Here is a 24802-nt window from a genome sequence, read left to right on the forward strand (position 1 = left end):
TTGTTTTCTTGTTGTTTATAATGTATTGTTATTATAAATCATATCTTGTAAAATTACTTTTTCAACAGTATTTCAGATCATATATATTTTCTTTTCATATTCGTTATAGTATTGTGATTTAAAAAAAATATTATATAGGTGGAGGCTTCAAATAAGCCCAGTGGGCTTAATAATAATAACAATAAATTCACATAATTATTATGATTATGAATAATCATAATCATAATATGTATTAAATAATTTATTAATTATATTATACTTGTTATGATTATTAATATTATTATGATTATTATGATTATTATGATTATTATGATTATTATGATTACATGGATCAGAAGCTGTTTATTAAGTTACACATACAAGGAATTTGGCTAGGTGATAGATTGTTGGATAACAGTATATTATTAATATATATTATATTATATATTATTAAAGTGTCAAATGTATATTAATACAGAAAATAAATATTACTATTAAATTATATATTCAATGTAATGTAATATATAGGGTGAGGTATTTGTACTTTTATAGAAGTAAAGGACCTGAATACTTCATAAAGAACATTTTACTTCTGATACTTATATATTCTTTTATATTTCCATATAATCCTCTTTAACAGGCTCTGCACTGTGACACGCCCACTCCTGATTAATAATTTGCATCAATATCATTATTATTATTATTATTAAAATAATAATAAATTATTATATTATTATTATTATTGTTATTATTATTATATATTAATATAAAGAAATTATTATATTATTATTATTATTATTATTATTATTATTATTATTATTATTATTATTATATATTATTATAATTAACATTTTATGGATCTGATACTTTTATTAATTAACATAAAGGAATTTTAGGTGATTATTATTGTTGGATAACAATTAAGAAATATGAAAATATACAATAAAATATGGGAAACATAATATTAAAATATGAAAATATACAATAAAATAAATTATTTATATTATACAGAAAATAAAAATAAAATAAATACATTATTACCTATTAATTATTAAATAACATATTATCAATAATAAAAATTATTTGAATATTATTATTATTATTTTACTTTGATATTATTATTATTAATAATAATCATAATAATATATGATTATTATTATTAATAATCAATGCATAAAAAATGATTATTATTAATATAATTATTATTAAATTACTTATATATTCAATGCATAAAGAACATTTTACTTCTGATACTTTTATTATTATTAATAATAATTATATTATTATTATTATTATTATTATTAATTATATATCAATAATAAAGAATTATTTTATGATATTATTATTATTATTATTATTATTATTATTGTGATTATTATTAAATTACTTATATATCAATGCATCAATACTTTTATGCATAAAGAACATTTTACTTCTGATATTATTATTGTGATTATTATTATTAACTTATATATCAATTAATAAATTATTATTATTATTATTGTGATTATTATTAAATTATATTATTTATATATTCAATGCATAAAGAACATTTTATTATTTGATATTTTATTATTATTAACAATTATTATTATTTAAATAATAATCAATAATAAATATTTTTATTATTATTATTGTGATTATTATTAAATTACTTATATATTCAATGCATAAAGAACTTTTTTGATACTTTTATTATTATTAACAATAATAAATTATATTATTATTATTGTGATTATTATTAAATTACTTATATATTCAATGCATAAAGAACATTTTACTTCTGATACTTTTTATTATTATTGATACTTTTATTATTATTAACAATAATATATTATTATATTGTGATTATTATTATTATTATGCATAAAGAACATTTTATTATGATTATTATTATTTAATTATTTTATATATTCAATGCATAAAGAACATTTTACTTCTGATACTTTTATTATTATTAACAATAATAAATGATTATTATTATTATTATTGTAAAGAACATTATTAATAATAATTAACAATAATATTATATTATGATTATTATTATTATTATAATTATAATAATTATTATGATGATACTTTTATTATTATTATTATTATTATTATTATTATTATTATATATTCAATGCATAAAGAACATGTTATTCTGATACTTATATATATTCTGTGACACGCCCACTCCTAAACGAGCCGATCCTCGCTTGAGAGGCGGAAGTCCGTCTTAACCCACTTCCGGTCTCAGAGTCGAACATCCACCAACCAAAATGGCGAAGATCGCCAAGACGCACGAAGGTAAAACGTCGTTAAATCACTAAATACCTCTTATTCCTGATTATTTCCAACTGTGCAACTTGTTAGTGTAGATTACGCACTACGTATCTGAAGTATCTGGAGCACGTTTTGATGTTTTTATTCGCTCTAAAGCGGGATAAGAAGCGGGCCGTGCTACGACGCAACGCGGCTTAGATAATGGCGCTGGATGCTAGCTCCGTTAGCATGCTAGTTAGCATGCTAGTTAGCATCCCTCCCATCGCCGTGCAGGATGTGCCTTTTTATTCCTGTCATATAGGATTTATAACACATCTTCAGGTTGATATTTAAAGCATATGTTTAAATGCATTAAAGCTTTTATTGTTGTTTTATTAGTTATTATCTGGGTGTCGTCAAGCTAGCCCAGTTAGCATTAGCTCCACTTCAACAACACCACACGCTGCAGATTGAGTGTGAAGGCCTTTAACGTGAGATATGTGGGTCGTGTTAACAGTGTTTGGCTTATTTATCATTGTGAGGATGTTTTCAGATCATTTTATTGAGTTGTTTATGTGTTAATGTCTATTATAAGTCAATAAATGTTGGAGAAATGGTCCATTTAATGTAGATAAATGTCCTTGTGCCTGCTCCTGTGTTTATGTATTACTTTATTGTGATGTTGGTGCTGATGCATTGATGTGAACACAGTGTTTTGTTGTTTTGTTGGTTTAGGTGGAGCTGTTAATCCTTTATTAGTCAAGAGACAGTAAAAAAAACAAGTATTGTAAATCAGGAATAAAACAGTAAAGAATCCACAATAATCTAAATATTTTATTTATATATATATATATGATACACACACACACACACACAGACAGACAGAATAACTATTATAACTATTATTGCAGTCTACACCTCAACATTATTACAATTAGATTAAGGAAAAGCCGCAATTATTCATATTTGTTAATTAAATCATTTTAAATGACTAACAATCAAAAAGTATCCAATTAGTTTTCTGTCAATCGACTAAGCAAGTATTTTCCACTGTAATTTGCGTGGTAGTTTAATTTATATGAAAATAATATAAATTATAATTAATTTATATGGTGTAAAATAATCCTTTATTAGTCAAGAGACGTAGTAAAAAAACAAGTATTATACATAAGGATTAAAACAGTAAAGAATCCACAATAACTGAAATATTATATATACAGACAGTATAACTATTATTGCACATTCGACCAACAGTCTACACCTTAATATTATTACAAATATATTAATGGAAAAGCTGCAATTATTCATATTTGTTAATTAAATTATTTAAAAAAATGACTAACGATCAAAAAGTATCCAATTAGCTTTCTGTCAATCGACTAAACGTTTCCACTGTACTTGTATAATTTGCGTGGTAGTTTAATTTCTATAAATATCATAAATGATCATCTCATTTATTTGGTGTAAAAACTATCTTAATCCAAAAAGTAAAAAGTACAACATTTCCATCTGAGCTTTAGTGGTGCAAACGAGAAAACTGCAATGAAAATACTCAAGTAAAGTACAAGTACCTCAAATGTGTACTTGAGTACAGAACTTGTGTTCCACCACAGCTTGCAAGTAATTAGTCTTTGATTCAGAAAATAATAATGGTTTCTGTATATATTTTGGCACTTATGTTAACTCTCGTCCTCTCATTTCTTTCTTCATTTTCCTTTTAGATATCGAGGCCCAGATCCTGGAGATCCAGGGGATGAAGGCCACCCTGCTGGAGGAAGGAGATCAGGGAGTGGGCCTCGATTCCACCGGCTTTTTTGACCAGGAGATCTATGGAGGCAGCGACAGCCGTTTTGCTGGATATGTCACTTCCATCGCTGCCAATGAACAGGAAGAAGTAAGTATTTTCATGGAGGAAAGGGAGGTGGAAGAAATATTCAGATCCTTTACTCAGTAAGCATTAAAGTAAAATACTTGAGTAAATTGTAAACACACTTAGTTAGTCTGCATTTTCACCACTGCTCATTGATTTATTTCTCTAGAGTAGTTGCAGATTGTTGCCTTATAAACTGCAGATCCTCCTTTATCTAAATAGGGTTATATAATGTTTTATTTTTACTTTAATTCCACAGTTTTTCAAGGGGAGCTTGACTGCTCCCCTTTGCCTATTGCATTTGAGCTAGGAGAGTCTTGCCATTTCGGTGAGATTTGACTAGACTCGTTTTTCTCTTTCCTTCCGCAGGATGATGAAGAGGATTCGTCAACAAGCTTGTTGGGACAAAAGAAGCCAGGGTACCATGCGCCGGTGGCAATACTCAACGCCATTCCACAGTCAGACGAGCAAGTATGTTGATTTATTGTGTCTTAAATGTTATATTTTCACCTGTGTTCTTGCTTTCAAATACATTCTCTGTGTGGTGTCAAAGTAAGAGTTCTGATGCCTATAACTCACACCCCATCCTTGATTTTTGCAGTACGACCCATTTGCAGAGCACCGTCCGCAGAAGATTGCAGAGCGGGAAGATGAATACAAAGCCCGGCGAAGACAGATGATCATCTCACCCGAGCGTCTCGACCCCTTCGCAGACGGTAAATTTAGCTATTTTTTGACTTCATTACACCGTCCCCCATTTCCTCCCCGTTTTCACGGTTCACTTTTTTGTGACCCCCATGACTGCCAATGGTTTCACACCAATAGTTTTGCTGTTTTTAACCCTTCGACCACAATGCAATAGCTTGCCTCCCAGACTTGATGCCTTCCCCGTGGTCAATCCTCTACTGTCCAAGAACATTTTGTGTCATTGTACATTTTCTTCCTGATGTGTATATATGATCTACATTTGTATCAATTTCCAACTTTGCAGCAAATGACAGTGTGGGCTCAAAGTTTATCTTCAGTATTCCGGTTGGAAAATATTTTTGTGCAAAATGAATTTTTTATCCTTTTGCGTGTATTACAATAAAGTGAAACCCACTGTGGGGTTACCATGCTTTTCAGTGGGACAGGTCGTTAGGTGTTCAATGTTCAAAGAGCTAATTTACCTAACAAACGTGGGTTGCAGATGGGTTGTGTGTGAGTCGAAGGGTTAACATTCCCATGTGAGCCTCAATTATGATGGTAAAGGGCAGTGTCCCTCTTGTTGTAGCCTGTGAGGATTGAGAGTACGTTTCAGGGTTAGTTATGGTGTAATTCACCTGCCAGTGAACTTTGCTATGCCATGCTGAGCTCAGTTACAGATGACAAACTACAACCTGCTTCCTTACAGACAGAGCTTTAGATCCCAATGCAAGCAGTGGAGAGAAATAGGCTTGGTCGCTTTGGCGCAGTCGACTCAGGATCATTAGGGTTATATAATACATACAAGTTATTCCCAGTTTCACTTTGTCTGGGCTGCAATTTTAAAGTCTTGTGGTAATGTAACCACCTCTGTTGGCTTGTCAAACGTTAAAGATCCATGGGCCTCAGCATAGAACATGACAAGATACGTTACACATACAGGAGCCAGCTAGTTTATCTTTCTCTCCATTTTTAATTGGATTTTCCCTTCCACTAGACGATAGGAGCTTAAAATGACCTGATCACGTCAGGTTGGGTCTAGGTAGGGCTTATCTGAAGCCTGCATGTAGAGAGAGTTCTATGTACAAAGTTGTTGTGTAAATATATTTTTATTTTACAACTCTCTCTGTAAAATAGAAATATGTTATCAAGAAAAATTGTGTACCACAATACCACAGGCCCATACTAACTGTCCTTAATTTCTCTCCTACAGCAGTACTGCTTTGCCAGTCCTGTACTGCACTCTGTTAAGGGTGCAGCAACTCATCCTGTGTAGGTTATGGGGGAACACAGAGAACTGTGCACTTATCAGTTTGGTCAGGGTCCGATGGCTGCTTGTTGTGGGCCTGTGAGGGGAATCAGCCCAGCTACAACAAACCTCAGCCCCATCTCTTTAGTTTTTTTATTTGGCTTATCAATGTCAGGCAAATTTAGATAAAACTTCCCTGGCATTCATGAGGGAAAAATCACTGCCCAAATATTTGACTTCATATATCTTATCCTTATTTTATCAGTCACCTTTGTCCTGAAAAGGAAGTCAAGATCTAAATGTACGATGATTGGATAATAACCAGTGCTGTTAGGACCTGGCATGTCTTATCTCCATATTTCTGATAGTTGGGCTAGACTCATGATTATGTTTGCCTCATTTTTATATTAGAATGCCAGAATAGATGCTCATATATTTAATAGTAATGTCATTCTTAGATGCAGCCTCAAAATCTTGACTTTAATTGTATTTGCTAGTGTAAAGAATTGGGAATCTGGACAACATGGTCTCCATATTATTATTTTTTTCCTAGTTCTTTTTTTTGGTTATGCCCCAAGAAGATACTTTGTTTTTTGAGTGCCGTAAATCAATGCAACACAGGTGGTATTCTGTTGTGTGTGAGTTCAAACCCTTTTCCAAAGTGTTACTAATGGTAAAGAGACATTTTCTAGGCTTCTTTTCTGCCGGTTGAAGTCTGACTGCAGAGGGACCATGGCACTGAAAGTGTACGTATTCTGAAGAGCACAGCCCAGGACCCCTGCATCAGTGATGGCTATAACTTCTTAATCCACTTTAAGAAAACACCACAACCACAGCTCTTCTCTCTATGTATCTGCTTGTTTTTCATTAGAAATGCTATGACTGTATGTAAGAAAAGACAACTGTATATTTGTATGTAATTCAGTAGGACTGTTTTGTGAATCAACTGTTTATAACAACAGGAACGTAAGTTAATCTGTTGGTAAAGAGACTCAGGGTTAGCTGGCTGTGTTTGTGCTTGCTGTGTTTGTAATAACTTGGGTCCCCGGAATGAATACTGATCAGTGTCTTTTGTTCTTGTTGGTGCTCTTTCGCGCAGGGGGCAAAACGCCGGACCCCAAGCTGCAGGTCAGGTCGTACGTGGACGTCATGTTGGAGCAAAATCTGTCCAAAGAGGAGGTGAGCGACTACCCTATAGTGTTCTTTGACTGCAAGCTTTTTCCAGATGCATTCACATGAAGTTGTCATATTTGTAGAATCCTATGTTGTTGTTTTTTGCATTTTTCCTGACTTTTGTGCTTTGTTTATGCTTGTAGAGGGAGATCCGTCAGCAGCTGGTAGAGAAGGCCAAATCTGGGGACCTGAAAGTCGTCAACGGGTCCGCTGCCTCCCAAGCCGCCGCCGCAAACGCAAGCGTCGATGGGACCAGACTGCTGACCAAACCCCCACCAATACTACACCCAAAAAGATGTCCAGCTGGGACCAGGCTGACTCATCCGCTGAGGTGAGACACAAGTTTCTGCCTCTTACTGCTTTATGGAAAACTTAAGCGCATTGTAGTGGGTAAAACTACTCTGGTTACTTCCTTTTTAAGTACTCAGTATAATGTAAAAAGAGGGAACAACAATTTTTTTGTTATATATTGTCTCACACATGTTTTAAATCACTTTTTTTTCATTCTGGTCCCTTGTAGACTCCAGGACACACCCCAGGACACACGCCTGCACACACACCCTCAAGCACCCGATGGGATGAAACCCCTGGGCGCGCTAAAGGCAGTGAGACCCCAGGGGCCACTCCCAGTACCCGCATGTGGGACCCGACTCCCAGTCACACGCCTGCTGGCGCTGCCACACCTGGCAGGGATACGCCTGGCCACGCCACCCCCGGCCACGGAGGAGCCACAGGAAGCGTACGCAAGAACCGCTGGGACGAAACCCCAAAAACAGAAAGGGAAACCCCGGGACACGGGAGCGGCTGGGCTGAAACGCCACGCACAGACAGAGGAGACGAGTCGGTGGGCGAGACGCCAACACCAGGGGCCAGTAAGAGGAAGTCTCGGTGGGATGAAACCCCTGCTAGTCAGATGGGAAACTCTACACCACTAATGACCCCAGGAAAGACTCCCATAGGAACGCCAGCTATGAACATGGCTACCCCAACACCAGGTAAATAAGTTGCATAATGTGTTCCTACTTTCATTTCTGCTTTACCATATCTTTTTAGTGTTCTGTAGTCTTTCTTTGTATTTGGGGACTTCTGGAACAAAGGAACCATATAAGCAGAATCGTTTATTAGTCAAATGGATCCTGTAGCCCCTAAATGGTTTTGCTGTGTTTTTAAAATCAGTTTCCTATTCTGTTTTTCTTCAGGTCACCTGATGAGCATGACTCCAGAGCAGCTGCAGGCCTGGAGGTGGGAGAGAGAGATCGATGAGAGGAACCGGCCTCTCACAGACGATGAGCTTGATGCCATGTTCCCAGAGGGATACAAGGTCCATGCTCACTTTATATTGTGTCTCATTCTCTAGCGACAAAAGCATTAATGAATATAATTAAAACCTAGTCACCGTACTGACAGTTTATTGTTCTTCTCCACAGGTCTTACCTCCACCAGCGGGCTACGTGCCGATCCGCACTCCGGCCCGTAAACTGTCAGCCACACCGACCCCCATCGGAGGCATGACAGGCTTCCACATGCAGGTGGAGGACCGCACCACCAAACAGATGAATGACCAGCCCTCAGGAAACCTGCCCTTCCTCAAACCAGACGACATCCAGTATTTTGACAAACTTCTGGTGAGCATCAATTTTTTTGTGCGCATAACATGCGTTAAATAAAACCAACGGCTGGGATGTTTGTCCCGTCTGAAGTTGGACATGTGTGTTGATGGCTGGCTCTGTATGTTTGTTTTAGGTTGAGGTGGATGAGTCCACGCTGAGCCCCGAGGAGCAGAAAGAGAGGAAGATCATGAAGCTGCTGCTCAAGATTAAAAATGGAACACCGCCCATGAGGAAGGTTTGTCATTGTCATCATATCATTTTCAATATCCCCAAATGTCATAAATCTGCCTTGTTATAGCATGAAGCACAACAACTGTACCTATGCAAGATCCACACCCAGCACTGAGCCTGTATGTGGCTGCAGTGTGAATATTTGCTTGCTAAATAATGTCCTCACTGAGGAGCTGCTGCTTTCAGTGGAGGTCTAAGTCTAGACAATCATACTCTGCTGGGAGCAGCAGACAGAAACCATCAGATCTGCTGAGATAGAAGCCTGGCTGTCCGACTTGTCCGTCCGACTGATTCCCTATCCCCTCTCTCTCGTCTCCAGGCCGCTCTGCGTCAGATCACAGATAAAGCTCGTGAATTCGGAGCAGGACCCCTGTTCAATCAGATCCTGCCGTTGCTCATGTCGCCCACCCTGGAGGACCAGGAGCGCCACTTGCTGGTGAAAGTCATCGACCGCATTCTCTACAAGCTGGATGACCTGGTTCGACCATACGTACACAAGGTAGGCTCAGAGTAAAAACTGTCTGTGCTGATTTTTGTGAATTGTGTGTGAATAAATGAACTAACAGTCCTCTTTGTGTCCAGATCCTGGTGGTGATTGAGCCCCTGCTGATTGATGAGGACTACTACGCCAGAGTAGAAGGCAGAGAAATCATCTCCAACTTGGCAAAGGTAATGTGGAGAACTTCTTATTTTCACACTCTGCTTCCTGCGAACTATTCTCGCCTGTTCAACCTCTCCGTGGTTCACATCAGGGCTAGTCGTTCGCTAGATTAACACCAACACGAGAGCTAGCAGACCGGACCTCAATGTCTCGTCTGTTCTCAATCTGCACCCGTTGGTTACAATCAGATACTCCATTTACAGAATTTTGTTGTTTATTGCTTTGGTAAATTTTAAACCTTTCAAATGTTATAGCATACACAAATTTAAGTCTAAATCCATGCACACTATTTAAAAACTGTATACCAAGTTTTAGCATCCTAGAGTGTTTAGAATAGAAACGCTTATACATTCTGTTTAAGTTGTAAGTAAGTAATAAGCATGAGATACATGAGCTTCTTTTTCATTTTTAATTGCCTTCTGAGTCAAACAAATGAGATGCATTTGTGCCACTATGTCCCCAAACATGTTCAAAGTCATGTAATTACAGCAAATAAACCATTTAAAGGTTATAAATAAAGTGCATCGTTAGAGAAAGAGAAAATATTGACGTTCCTCTTCTTCCTGTCCGTCCCAGGCTGCCGGTCTGGCTACCATGATCTCCACAATGAGACCCGATATCGACAACATGGATGAGTACGTCAGAAACACCACAGCCCGAGCCTTCGCCGTGGTGGCCTCCGCTCTCGGCATTCCGTCCCTCCTGCCGTTTCTCAAAGCTGTGTGTAAAAGCAAGAAGTCCTGGCAGGCCAGACACACAGGCATCAAGATCGTGCAGCAGATCGCCATCCTCATGGGCTGCGCCATTCTGCCCCACCTCCGTAGCTTGGTGGAGATTATCGAACACGGTCAGTCATGGTTTAGGTTTTTGCAAATCCTTGTAGATTTACAGTTTTTTTTATTTTTGTACCTTTCAAAGTAGTGAATGCCATTTATTACAGCCTTTTTTGTAAGTTTTACACTTAAGGCCAAATCTCAATTTGATTTCTCCCCAAATTCCATTGGTCCAATCATCATACGTGTGTAAAATCCTCTTGTACTCCTGGCATATTAAGCAAACTACTTGCATTGTTACAATATATTTATTTATATATATATATATATATATATAAATAAATATAACTAGCATTCTGACTATACATGAAGGAACAAAAGTTTACACATTACATTTGAAATCAATCTGATGATATCAATCTAATAGTGTTTGCAATTCATTAGATAAGATGGAACTTAATTTATCTCGAAGAAAAATATTGTGTTTCAGTAGAAAGATATTTAAAGCGCAAATTAAATATCAAAAAAGTGCAATCCAAAATGTAAACAATGGTGATACTATGCATACCAACATTGTGTTTGACAGCGATACTTTTGCACACATTTGTTATGTATTTTTAATTTTAACTCTAATCTGAACCCTGCAGATACAGTTCCTAAACGTTTTAAAAACAGTGTCATACTGAATGTGTTCACACTCTGACTGTTGTATTGGACTGTGATGCCACAGGTCTGGTAGACGAGCAGCAGAAGGTGAGGACCATCAGTGCCCTGGCTATAGCTGCCCTCGCTGAAGCCGCTACGCCCTACGGTATCGAATCCTTCGACTCGGTCCTCAAGCCCCTCTGGAAGGGTATCAGACAACACAGAGGAAAGGTAAGAAGTTTGCTGAATGAAATAACCAGCTTTTTATTGCAAGATACAGACCCAATGCTGAGCCTTCATGTAAGGTCAACAAGCAACAATCTGTAGCTGAGTTTGTACTCATAATTTATTCCCCCTCTTTGTCACCAGGGTCTGGCTGCTTTCCTCAAAGCCATCGGTTACCTGATCCCACTGATGGACGCCGAGTACGCAAACTACTACACCAGGGAGGTGATGCTGATCCTCATCAGAGAGTTCCAGTCCCCCGATGAGGAGATGAAGAAGATTGTACTCAAGGTAAGAGAGGGGAAGAATAACTTTACTGTTTCTACAAACTTCCGCTTACTTCCTGCGACTCATTCTCGCCTGTTCAGCCACCACATGGTTGCGTCAGGGCTAGTATGTCGCTATAGAAACACCAGCATGAGAATTAGCAGAGGGATACTTTCGTCCCCTCTGTTCTCACCCTGCACCCGTTGGTTACATCACACTTATCTACTTTTTGTCTGAACTCGTATGCAAAAGAAGACACACTTTGACCCTTTTTAAACCTTGTTGATGTTCCTTTATCTGACCTGAACTTGTGTTTGTTGTCTCGTAGGTGGTGAAGCAGTGTTGTGGCACTGATGGTGTGGAAGCCAACTACATCAAGACGGAGATCCTGCCTCCGTTCTTCAAGCACTTCTGGCAGCACAGGATGGCTCTGGACAGACGCAACTACAGACAGGTTAGCAACCACACACAAAAAATGCATTTTGCACTTGCGCTCAGCTAAACTTGAAATACCAACATGCAATATGTCACAACGTGTCAATTTAAAGATTATGATTTAAGCTGCTTCCTGCGAACTATTCTCGCCTGTTCAACCTCTCCGTGGTTCACATCAGGGCTAGTCGTTCGCTAGATTAACACCAACACGAGAGCTATCAGACCGGACCTCAATGTCTCGTCTCTTCTCAACCTGCACCCGTTGGTTACAATCAGATATTGATTTGATGGCTATCAATCAATGCCGCTGCAATGACAGATGCCAATTTCTCTCTTAATTTATGTAGGCCTGTTGAGAGCAATACGTATACATTCTACTAAAGTTGTGACACTTTTAATTTCCAGTTCTTCTTCTACTTTAGCCAAATACATGTTGAATTGAGATGTATTGCTGTGCCATCGTATCTCCAAATATGAGGCAGACTATTCAAAGTATTTTGTAAAAAAAAAAAAAAAAAGAATCTCAAAAGCCTGTGCTTACTTGCAAAACGAGTGTTTACGGCAGAGTATTATATATCATTTATTGCTTTTTTGGGCCTAAATGCAAAACATGCATAAAGAACACCGATGTATCAGAGAGCGGGTTCCTGTCATGACAAGAAATGCTGTGTTGCATTAAAAATATTTGTAGGGCCTTTATGGGAACTTGAAGCTTTTGCACACATCCCCATGCGTGTTTACTCAAACCATCTTTCTCCCCCATTAAACAGTTGGTGGACACCACAGTGGAGCTGGCCAACAAAGTGGGAGCTGCAGAGATCATTTCTCGCATCGTTGATGACCTGAAGGACGAGGCGGAGCAGTACAGGAAGATGGTGATGGAGACCATCGAGAAAATCATGGGCAACCTGGGTGCGGCCGACATCGACCACAAGCTGGAGGAGCAGTTGATCGACGGCATCCTGTATGCCTTCCAGGAACAGACAACCGAGGTGAGAGACGTGATGCTTTAAATTCAAGATTCTCCAGCAGAGGAAGAATCCTATCTTTGGAGTGTTTAATTAATTTTGTCCCTTTTCCCCCAGGACTCCGTCATGCTCAATGGTTTCGGCACAGTGGTGAACGCCCTCGGGAAGCGTGTGAAGCCCTACCTGCCTCAGATCTGCGGTACGGTGCTGTGGCGTCTCAACAACAAGTCCGCCAAAGTCCGTCAGCAGGCCGCCGACCTGATCTCCCGCACCGCCGTGGTGATGAAAACCTGCCAGGAGGTAAACTATGAATACAAATGTCACCATGTGTCATTTAAAGATTATTACATAAGCTGCTTCCTGCGAACTATTCTCGCCTGTTCAACCTCTCCGTGGTTCACATCAGGGCTAGTCGTTCGCTAGATTAACACCAACACGAGAGCTATCAGACCGGACCTCAATGTCTCGTCTCTTCTCAACCTGCACCCGTTGGTTACAATCAGATTGTCCACATACAGATATATGTTTTTGAGATTGTATTTGATGAAAATCAATCATTGCCACTGTTATAACCGTCACACATTTCACTCTTAACTTATGTAGGCCTGTGAGAGAAATGTATACCAGGTTTAGCACACAATGTACTTTGACTAAAACACTACTTAAGTTGTGACACTTTTAATTGCCACTTTTCTTAAGCCAAATGAGATGAATAGAGACTCAAAGACAAACCATGTAACTTCTTTCAGAAACTAATGCATGTTCTGTTTTATGTGTCGCTGCAGGAGAAGCTGATGGGTCATTTGGGTGTGGTGCTGTACGAGTACCTGGGAGAGGAGTACCCTGAGGTTTTGGGTAGCATCCTGGGAGCACTGAAGGCCATCGTCAACGTCATTGGTACGTCTCCTCACTACATCATCAACATTTTTTATAAACCATTTAATGCAGAATTCAGGGTTTAAAAGGAAATATCTGAATAGCTACTGGATAATTTTCCTTCTCATTGCAGGTATGCACAAGATGACTCCACCAATCAAAGACCTGCTTCCTCGTTTGACTCCCATCCTGAAGAACAGACACGAGAAAGTGCAGGAGAACTGTATCGACCTGGTGGGCAGGATCGCTGACAGGTCGGTGGAATAAAAACCTCAGATTTAACTCGTATGGATCTGATTTTTAATGTATTATTAGTATATGAGTCCTAACCTCTTGTGTGTGTGTATTTCAGGGGAGCTGAATACGTGTCAGCCAGGGAGTGGATGAGGATTTGTTTTGAGCTGCTGGAGCTGCTGAAGGCTCACAAAAAAGCCATCCGCAGAGCAACCGTCAACACGTTTGGTTATATCGCCAAAGCCATCGGGTGAGTGCCAAATGTTTTTATATTTATGTTACTTATATTGTAACAGAACCTACTTTCTCATATGGTTCTTCAAATGTCGCTACTGCCATCTTGCAGTACTTGTATGTTACTACAAAATACAATTTTGTTACATATATATGGCTGAAATATAAAATACAAAGTGTTTTGATTGCAACTTTTTAAGCAATGGAAATGAAGCCTACATTATCCTTACTTGGCATGCACAATATATGACAGACACAAAGAGGTTTTTTTTTTATTTACCTGGCCTGTATTTTGGGCCAGGCTTTATTAGATTACTGAATTTTATTTGAGAATTTATGGTCATTAAATTAATAACATAAGTAGGAATTTTTCATAGCATACTGCTGGAATGTACTTAAAAAGGTGATATAATATCAAGAAATCAAAGTCGTATAATCCCCATTGGTATTCCATCACATTGTATACTTGGTTAGTAATATGGTTATTAAAATGTATTTTACGTGCTTTAAAATGCCTTAACCTTAATTTTGTGATGCTTACAGAAACGGTCTGTGTTTGTATTTAAAAAAAAAAATCAAGCTGTAAAATGTAAACTAACCAACACTTTGTCCTCCTCTCTCCTCTCAGCCCTCACGACGTCTTGGCCACGCTGCTCAATAACCTGAAGGTCCAGGAGCGTCAGAACAGAGTCTGCACGACCGTGGCCATCGCCATCGTGGCCGAGACCTGTTCTCCGTTCACGGTGCTGCCGGCGCTCATGAACGAGTACCGCGTGCCCGAGCTCAACGTGCAGAACGGCGTGCTCAAGTCCCTCTCCTTCCTGTTCGAGTACATCGGGGAGATGGGCAAGGACTACATCTACGCCGTCACACCGCTGCTGGAGGACGCACTCATGGACAGGTGAGACTAAAAACGACGGTTTCTGAGTCCTCAAGCTTCTGCTTTGTTTTTATTAAGTTACACGTATAACCGTTGACCCTGTCCTCGTGTCCTCCTGCAGAGACCTGGTCCACAGACAGACGGCCAGTGCGGTAGTCCAGCACATGTCCCTGGGCGTCTACGGCTTCGGCTGTGAAGACTCCCTCAACCACCTGCTCAACTACGTGTGGCCCAACGTGTTTGAGACGTCGCCTCACGTGATCCAGGCCGTTATGGGCGCCCTGGAGGGGCTGAGGGTCGCCATCGGGCCCTGTCGCATGCTGCAGTACTGCTTACAGGTAAGATTTATTTTATTAGTATTATTATTATTTTCTTTGTCAAGGATATTTGTGTTTATGCAAGGACAACATTCCAAGAAAATCTATTTGATTTGAGCATATGTTTCTGTTGATTTCTTATTTTTTGTCTGTTTTGTTTGTTTAAAAATAAATATCAATATAATTATTGTAATGTATTATTGTAATAATGTATCCCATGTGACAGTTATTAACCACTATACTCTACCTGCATCACCATCCTTCAACCCTATACCCACGAAATGACAGAAATATGAGAAATGGCACAATAAATTGACAAATAAATACATTTAAAAGAATGAAAACTGAAAGAAAAACATAGTTTTATATCCAAAAAAGTACCAAAAGACAGTTCTGAATCTGATCCTTCCCATTGCCTCGTAAAAATACATCATTACAAACAATACCAGCTGGTAAAAGTACAGATATTGTTGTACTTCTGGTCCAATAACTCTACTAAAATAGGCATTCAGTTTTGTAAATAACAGAATGGAGGAGGAACAGCTGGTACCATTTTGTTTTTTTAAATAAATGCAATTCTGAGGCTTAATATGTAGGAAAAGCGAAACATTTATGACTATCAGGGAGCAGAATATGACTGTAAACTCTTCTATTTAAAGTGCTGGAATAATTATGGTTGTAATAAATGATGGAAAACAAAAAAGTCACTGTGCATAAACCTCTAATTATTTTATTATTGGTCTCTGCAGGGTTTGTTCCATCCGGCCAGAAAAGTGCGAGACGTCTACTGGAAGATTTACAACTCCATCTACATCGGCTCGCAGGACGCCCTCATCGCTCACTACCCACAAGTCTACAACGACGACAAGAACATGTACGTCCGCTACGAGCTGGACTACGCCTTGTAAATACAAATCCATGTGCTCTCTCCGCTGCACTCTTCTTTGTCGTCCCCTAATCTCGGTCTAGGACTGAGTCTGTTTTTATTTAGCAACAGTAATGTCTCAGAGGGGGTAAAACAATCCAACACTGGCTGCATTCAGCCTCTGTTTGATGCCGCTTTAATGACCCTGAATTGAAGAATGAGCATGAAATTAGGAGAAATAAGAGGAACATTGTAGAGTCTGTATGTATGTTTTTTGAATATTTTTTTTTTTTTTTTACTTCTTTGAGTGTTCGCTGTAAGAAATGGCCGAGGTCAGACAAGCCTTGATTTTTGAAGAATGCTGAGCAAGTCGTCACCACGTTTTAAATATTTGGATTATTTTTGTCTGTGTAATTCTAGGCCTCTGTACCGGCTGCTCCCTTTACACGCCCTCTCCTCCTTTCACACCTCTGTTCTTATTAGGTTGTTGCTTTATTTAACCGAATAAAATGTTTGTGTATAAAACTCCATTTTCTGTGTGTCAATGTGTTTTTATTTTATTCATTTAACGTTAACTACATGGGAATATGGACATTTATACATATGTTAACATCCTTTTTGAAAGCTAATTGGTTTAATTTTTTTCAAAACTGAAGGCGAGTCAACATGCAACAAACGTTTTTCATCTTATTTCTTTGCTTCCATAACATGTTTTTTTTCAGACCAGTGTAATGCAAACATAAAAAAAAACACATTCAGGTGTTTATTTTACTATTTTCTCTATTTGCTTTTGTAGATTCTTCTTAAATTCACTAAAAGTTACCATTAGATAATCCTTAATTTGCATATTTAAACATGGCATTTTAAGAAACTTGTAATACAAAAAATACTTCTCTTAATGTAACTAATCAACTTTGGAAGTATCATGCTGATATGTGTTAATTCTTACACATATCAGCATAAACAAGGCCTTACCCTGGCCTAAAATATATCTTTAAAGGTTTTCTCAAAATTATTCTTTTCAGACTGAGAAAGAAATCTCTGCTTCAGTAGCTCTAACATACACCACACTTTCCAGATCCATTCCTATAGTATAGTATTGTTCTTATCTTGCTGAAACACAACAACCCGATAAAGCAATAAGAGCATGGTCGGGGGGGATTGTTGGCCTCGTTGAGGATGAACTCATCCCTCACATCATCTGCAGTGAACTCAGTCTGACATAATGGAGGCAGCACTAACAGAAAACATGCCACTCTCCCTTTATAACCTCTGCTCTCTTGAGCTTTTTAATATTTTAAGTGCACACATATTTAACAGTGGTGGAACGTAACTAAGTTCTGTTACTCAAGAACCGTACTAACTACAATTTTGAGGAACTTGTACTTTACTTGAGCATTCCCATTTTCTGCTACTTAAGCTTTAAGAAAGTATTGTACTTTTTACTGGGCAATAAAACTTTAGTTACTTTGCAGATTCAGATTAATAATATAAAACATGATACACAATGATGTAATATTACAGATTACTGTAAACAACCCAGCAATTTTAATGAAATAAGACCTTTTGCATATTGAGTACTTTAAGTTTTGGTCATTTTGAAGCTAATATGTTTGTACTTACATTTTTTAATGCAGTACTTTAACTTGGAACAGTATTTTGGGACTGTGTTATTGTTATTTTTACTGACGTATAATACCTGAGTTCCTCTGTTGTGAAATAGTGAGTTGATGTCATGGGCTGAGAAGAGCTACAAACATCTCTTTCTACTCCATCAGTCTCAATCTGAATGTCCTCCAGTGTCCAGTGGTGGAAGAAGTACTCATAGTTTGGTTTTAAGTAGCAAAACCACGACATGTACATACACCAAATACTTTGTGTTAAAAGAAAAATGTATTTAAAGTATTAAAGTATGTATTTGGTATTATGGAAGCTTTCAGAGACTTATATTCTTATGTGTTATATTATTATGATGCTTTCCGCTAATAGACACCGGCCCTCAAACACATGAGCATCATTTCAATGTGACAGCTGGTTGAGGAAGAGCACATTTTGACTTCTTTATTTACTGTTGGACAGTTAAATCTAAAGCTTATCGTATGTTATAAATTTAATGTTTTTTCAATACAATCTTAATCTGTTATTTAACAGCTGTCAGATAAATGTAGAGGGTTTGCAAAGTACAATATTTCTTTGTGTATTGTCGTGGAGTAGAAGTGTAAAGTAGCATCAAATTGAAACACACCAGTTTAGTAAAAGTAGCTCACACTTGTACTTTGTAACAGTACTTGACTATGGTTAATTAGTTACTTTCCACTACTGCATTGGCAGTTTTAGGCCACTTCGAACTGGGTGACCACATGAATATATAATATTAAACACAAGTACTCATTCAGTATTAACATACATTTTATTTAACGCTGCACATGAATAACTAATTTCTCCTCTTTGGGAATAAATGTAGGATGAAGATTAGTATACATTTTTTCAGGGAACTATGCTCCTCCATCATATATCTGAGGAATAAATTGGGAATTCACTTTGACTATAAAATAAAAAAAAGCATGCATGAATGCTCATAGACCCACAATGGAAAAAAACCCTCCCCCACTCTCCCTCCCTTCCATTCACTCACCACTGCTGCACCGCCAGCATCATGTGCTCTGACCCAGATTCCCCCCAAAGAATCTGGGTCTGCTAATCTGAGGAGGAAGTCTGTGTGTGTGTGTGTGTGTGTGTGTGTGTGTGTGTGTGTGTGTGTGTGTGTGTGTGTGTGTGTGTGTGTGTGTGTGTGTGTGTGTGTGTGTGTGTGTGTGTGTGTGTGTGTGATTGTGTGTGTGAGGATGCGAGAGAGGGATATCCCTAGAAAAAAAGAGGCAAATATTTGTGTTTATAGTGTGTGTGTGTGTGTGTGTGTGTGTGTGTGTGTGTGTGTGTGTGTGTGTGTGTGTGTGTGTGTGTGTGTGTGTGTGTTTACTAAACACAGGCCTGTATAGCTGTGTATTATTTATGGCTCACAGTTAGTCACATTTGAATGAGCAGCACTTTATCTGACCCGGGTCATGTGATCCTGCTGCTGCGTGAGGTTTTGCTTTGAGGCTCATCTGTTGATTCTCATGTGGTGATGGTGGTGATGGTGGTGATGGTGGTGATGGTGGCTCTGTGAGGCTGTGCTATTTGCTGATGTTAGCATGTTAACATGCTCACAGTTACAGCGCTAACATGCCGGTGCTTCATGTTTAAATCCTTTCAATGCAAACTGAGAGAACGAATCTGGGTAATTAGTCGGGTAACTAACTGTGTTAATCCAGTAGATGTTCAGATATTTCTTTGAACTGCTGGTGACACTAGAAGAAGAAGAAGAAGAAGAAGAAGAAGAAGAAGAAGAAGAAGAAGAAGAAGAAGAAGAAGAAGAAAATGAAGGAGAAGAAGGAGAAAAAATGAGGAGGACAATGAGGAGAAGGAGGAGAAGAAGAAGAAGTAGAAGGATAATGAAAAGAAAGAGAAGGAGAAAGAGTAAAAGAAGGAGAAGGAAAAGAAGGAGGAAGAAAAGGAGAAGAAGAAGAAAGGAGAAGAAGGGGGAGAAGCAGAAGGGGAGGAAGAAGAACAACAACAAGAAGGAAGAGGAGGAAGAGAAGGAGGAGAAGGAGAAGGAGAATGAGAAAATGAAGAAGGAGAATGTGAAGGAGAAATAGAGGATGAAGAAGAAGAAAGAGAGGAAAAGGAGAAGAAGAAGAAAGAAAGAAGAAGAAGAAGAAGAAGAAGAAGAAGAAGAAGAAGAAGAAGAAGAAGAAGAAGAAGACAGATCTTGTCAGCAGAATGCATCCTCTGGGGATCATGAATGTATGGTCTAAATATCATAACACAGTTGAGATATTTCGGTCTGGACCAATAATCTGCTCTGTGGATAAAAAACAACCTGAACTGATACGTTTTGATGTTTTTATCTTCAGCTTCCTCCCCCTGTAACCTTTGGAATGCATCTCCATGAAAACCATCAAAAATGCATGCTGGTGTCTCTGCTGCTGTGTGTGTGTGTGTGTGTGTGTGTGTGTGTGTGTGTGTGTGTGTGTGTGTGTGTGTGTGTGTGTGTGTGTGTGTGTGTGTGTGTGTGTGTGTGTGTGTGTGTGTGTGTTGAGTCAACACTGGGAGGTAACCGGCCCCCTGAAGGGAAGATGACTGTGATTAGAAATGTTTCCGCAGTGAAACGTCGTGTACACGAACAGTGATGTCGTAGGACAATAAACTGAGATTATCTATAATTTACTTTTGATGGTGATGATGATGAAGAAGAGCAACAAATAATAAAAAAAGAAACCTTAAATTTAGACTTCTTAATTCTTAAAGGGACATTCTTGTGATTTATTTTGTAACCATTTAGTGTTTTTCATGTTTAACTAGAACATTCATTTAGCAGCCATTAAATTAAATTAAATTCTGATGGAAAATCTTATAATTTCCACCAAACAATTATTTAATTTTGTCTCTTCAACAAAATGAAATAACCCAAGTTGATTAATTAGATTAAGTAAAAATGTATTACATTACCAGTTTACTGAAATGTATTTATAATCATGCAAAGGACGCATCTTTTATTAAATATGTGCTAATTTGCATCCATTTCCAGAGCATAAATCTGAACATTGGATAAAGCCAGGTTCAAAATTCTTGTTCTATTTTGTAGACATATTAGAGTCAAAGGTTTTTACAGAGGGGATTTTAGATATCTCTTTGTATCGCTCCATAAATCAAAAAATATTGTCAAGAGCAATAAACTTGTATTGTATTATAAGTTTTCTGAAATGTTATGTTTAAATATGCAAATGTGTGATTATCTAATGGTAACTTTTGGTGAATTTAGGAGAAAAAATTGATCTGTGCATGAAACCCATTGTGTCTCGTTTTAAAACTGTTTATTACAAAAAAATCAAATGCACATGCAAGGAATTTGGCTGGGTGAATTGTGCATAACTATAAACACAAATAATATAAGACATCATTTAAAAATAGAAAAAATGGAAATGCACAATAAAATATGGTAAACAAACCAATCAGAGTATGTTAAAAACAGTAGTGTGCCCCTTTAAAACACATTTAACCCTCATATGCATCAGTCCAGTCTTCTGCAGTGGTGATTTTATAACTTTTCAAAGTAATAAAATAAACAACTAAATATGTATTTTGGATGTTTTCTTTCACAGTAGTCTGAAAGATGACATGTCATGGAAGCAAAATAGCAGAAAATCTCAAAATTGATCTGTGCATGAAACCTGTTGTGTCTCGTTTTAAGCATTTTCAAAACTGTTTATTACAAAAAAACAATGCACATGCAAGGAATTTGGCTGGGTGAAACATAAGGATAAACACAGTGCAATAATATAAGACATAATTATTTAAAAATAGAAAATATGGAAATGCACAATAAAATATGGTAAACAAACCAATCAGAGTATGTTAAAAACAGTAGTATGCACCTTTAAAACACATATAACCCTCATATGCATCAGTCCAGTCTTCTGCAGTGGTGATTTAATAAGTGATTTTAATTAAAAACAATGCACATGCAAGGAATAAACAAGGATAAACACAGTGCAATAGTGTAAGACATCATTTAAAAATAGAAAAAATGGAAATGCACATGCAAGGAATTTGGCTGGGTGAATTGTGCATAACTATAAACACAGTGCAATAATATAAGACATCATTTAAAAATAGAAAATTGTGTCTCGTTTTAAAACACATATAACCATGCAAGGAATAAACATCAGTCCAGTCATTTCTGTAGAAAACCTTTAAAACACATATAACCCTCATATTAGTAGTCTTCTGTATTTTATATGTAGTAAAATAAACAACTAAATATGTATTTTGGATGTTTTCTTTCACAGTAGTCTGAAAGATGACATGTCATGGAAGCAAAATAGCAGAAATCTCAAAATTGATCTGTGCATGAAACCCATTGTGTCTCGTTTTAAGCATTTTCAAAACTGTTTATTACAAAAAAACAATGCACATGCAAGGAATTTGGCTGGGTGAATTGTGCATAACTATAAACACAGTGCAATAATATAAGACATCATTTAAAAATAGAAAATATAGAAATGCACAATAAAATATGGTAAACAAACCAATCAGAGTATGTTAAAAACAGTAGTGTGCACTTTAAACACATATAAGACAACCCTCATATGCAAGTCTAGTCTTCTGCAGTGGTGATTTTATAACTTTTCAAAGTAGAATAATAAACAACTAAATATGTATTTTGGATGTTTTTTCTTTCAAATGTAGTCTGGAAGATGCAGAAAATCTCATTATTGATCTGTTCATGAAACCTGTTGTGTCTCGTTTTAAAACTGTTTATTACAAAAAAATCAAATGCACATGCAAGGAATAAACAAGGATAAACACAGTGCAATAATATAAGACATCATTTAAAAATAGAAAAACCTTTAAAACACATATAACCCTCATATGCATCAGTCCAGTCTTCTGCAGAGGTGCTTTTATAACACAACCCTCCCCTGGTGTCCGGTGGAGGGCAGCAGCGAGGAGGTGCCGGTTGTTGTTGATGCTGAGGGAAGCTGCTCCTCCACTTCTGCATCTGAGAGGAGGAGAGACGAGCTCCAACTTCCTGTGTGAGAGTGTGTGTGTGTGTGTGTGTGTTAATGTGTGTGTGTGTTAATGTGTGTGAGAGAGAGAGAGAGAGAGAGAGAGAGATCTCCACTCAGCAGAGTTCAGCCTGGCCGCCTCTCCGGGGAGGTTTGTGGCTCTGCAGACCGGGGAGAGGAGGCAGCTCTGTGTGGATGGTGTAGGGCTTGGATAGACGCCTGGGTGCACCACCACCACCACCAGCACCACCAGTATACACCACCAGCACCAGTGGATTGTTGTGGGCCGCTGAAGGGCTGCAGGGGAAGTCCGGGTAGCGCGTCTTTGCGCATGGTGCCACGGTGCGTCGGTGCGTCGGTGCCACGGTGCGTCGGAGCGGACCCAGAGATGGCTGTCCTCAAACTGGCCGACCAGGTAGACCTAATAGCAGCTTAGCTTAGCACCACATCCATCCCACATCCCATATGCATGCAATGTTATAATGTCTTTGTGTCTCCACTGGGAGGTTGTGTGTTTGGGGTGTTCCTCCTGCAGAATGGAGACATTGTGCAAAAAGCTGCATATTAATATTGGATTTGGATTTTTTTTTTTTTTTTTTTTTTTTTTTTTTTTTTTTTCTGGTTGGTAACATTTTCGGTGTTCCGTTAAATTAGGACAGCCCACTTCACTCACACTTCCTGCTCGGTCTCCTTCCGCAACGCATCAGAGCTGCACACTCCGCAAATATCCTGAATTATGAAGATTTATCTGCAGCTAAAAGCACATTCATGTGTCCACAGAGCTGCAAAGAAATGTGCACAATGTGACAGACTTCTAAATGCATGAACAGAAAAGTATTTCTGATAAGATTTCATGCCAAGGAGACATATTTCAGACCTCAAGGTCTATTTAGTAGCTGCTCTGGAGCTTTTTTGATTTGGTCACATGATGCTCATCAGCAGGTTTTGAATCATAGTTTTACATAAACATGAACAATAAGTCCTCAAAGTGTTCAAAAAAAGGAGAATTGAAAATGTGCATCTGTGTTGTCTGATTGTGTGACAGAGTCAAAAGCTCCACAACTGTTAATGAATGGATCTTATCACAAAGACTGTTGAGTCAAGGTCAAGAGTGTCAAGCTCACATATCTGAAAGAGATCAGATTTGGCTGCAACTTATTATTATTTTCATTCTTTATTACTTTGTATATTTCTTTCTCTCTAATCAATGAATTGCTTAGTTCATAAAATATCAGGAAATGGTAAAGGATTGACTAATGTGGAAGCTTTAATCTGCTGTGTCATGCCATGACTTTTAGGTTTGGTGATGTGCAGTGGTGGAGGAAGTACTCATCCTTTATTTAAGTCTAATATGACGCTGTGAAAGTACTCCACTACAATTAAAAGTTCTGCATTCAAAAACTAACAAAGTATGAATCAGCAGAATGTAGTTAAAGTACTTAAAGTAAAAGTATTCATAGCGCAGTAAAATGTTCCCTGTCATTGTTTTACTAATAAATCTGAAGTTTCTGTATTAATTTTACAGCTGCATTAATATGTATGTTGCATTGTAACTCCTTTATATCCTGTTGGTTAGTTTAATCTACAGCAGTGCATCATATTCTATAAGATCAATATATGTTTGTAGCGTCTCTGTCTTCTGAGAACTAGTGTCTCTAACAGGATTTCTTAAGGAGTTTATTTATCTTAAGACGTATTAAATTATTATAAATATCAACAAATAAAAAAACACTTCATCCTGCAGTTTATCACAGACATTCAATATCAACAC

General features: G+C 37.7%; 2 protein-coding genes across 3 annotated transcripts in view; both read left to right on the forward strand.

Moving 5' to 3' along the window:
* Positions 1 to 2174: 2174 nt before the first annotated feature.
* sf3b1 (splicing factor 3b, subunit 1) lies at positions 2175 to 16953 on the forward strand. Its single transcript, XM_054615117.1, is given in 25 exon segments — positions 2175 to 2271; positions 3948 to 4120; positions 4466 to 4567; positions 4698 to 4812; positions 7129 to 7208; positions 7346 to 7427; positions 7430 to 7533; positions 7723 to 8197; positions 8402 to 8523; positions 8630 to 8827; positions 8946 to 9047; positions 9363 to 9542; positions 9626 to 9712; positions 10281 to 10551; positions 11208 to 11353; positions 11492 to 11638; positions 11943 to 12068; positions 12820 to 13041; positions 13135 to 13317; positions 13803 to 13914; positions 14027 to 14147; positions 14246 to 14377; positions 14990 to 15262; positions 15363 to 15579; positions 16308 to 16953. Coding segments are annotated over 25 exon segments (3957 nt in total). The 5' UTR covers positions 2175 to 2243; the 3' UTR covers positions 16467 to 16953.
* A 5940-nt stretch (positions 16954 to 22893) lies between these two features.
* ankrd44 (ankyrin repeat domain 44) overlaps positions 22894 to 24802 on the forward strand; it is a 35355-nt gene continuing 33446 nt past the window's right edge. For both annotated transcript variants that reach the window (XM_054614879.1, XM_054614880.1), the window contains exon 1: positions 22894 to 23446. In XM_054614879.1, the coding sequence (XP_054470854.1) occupies positions 23105 to 23446 (342 nt within the window). In that variant the 5' untranslated portion in view covers positions 22894 to 23104. The remainder of the gene's footprint in view (positions 23447 to 24802) is intronic.

Source organism: Anoplopoma fimbria, chromosome 16 (assembly GCF_027596085.1).
Source record: "Anoplopoma fimbria isolate UVic2021 breed Golden Eagle Sablefish chromosome 16, Afim_UVic_2022, whole genome shotgun sequence".
In the NCBI taxonomy this organism is placed as follows: Eukaryota; Metazoa; Chordata; class Actinopteri; order Perciformes; family Anoplopomatidae; genus Anoplopoma; species Anoplopoma fimbria.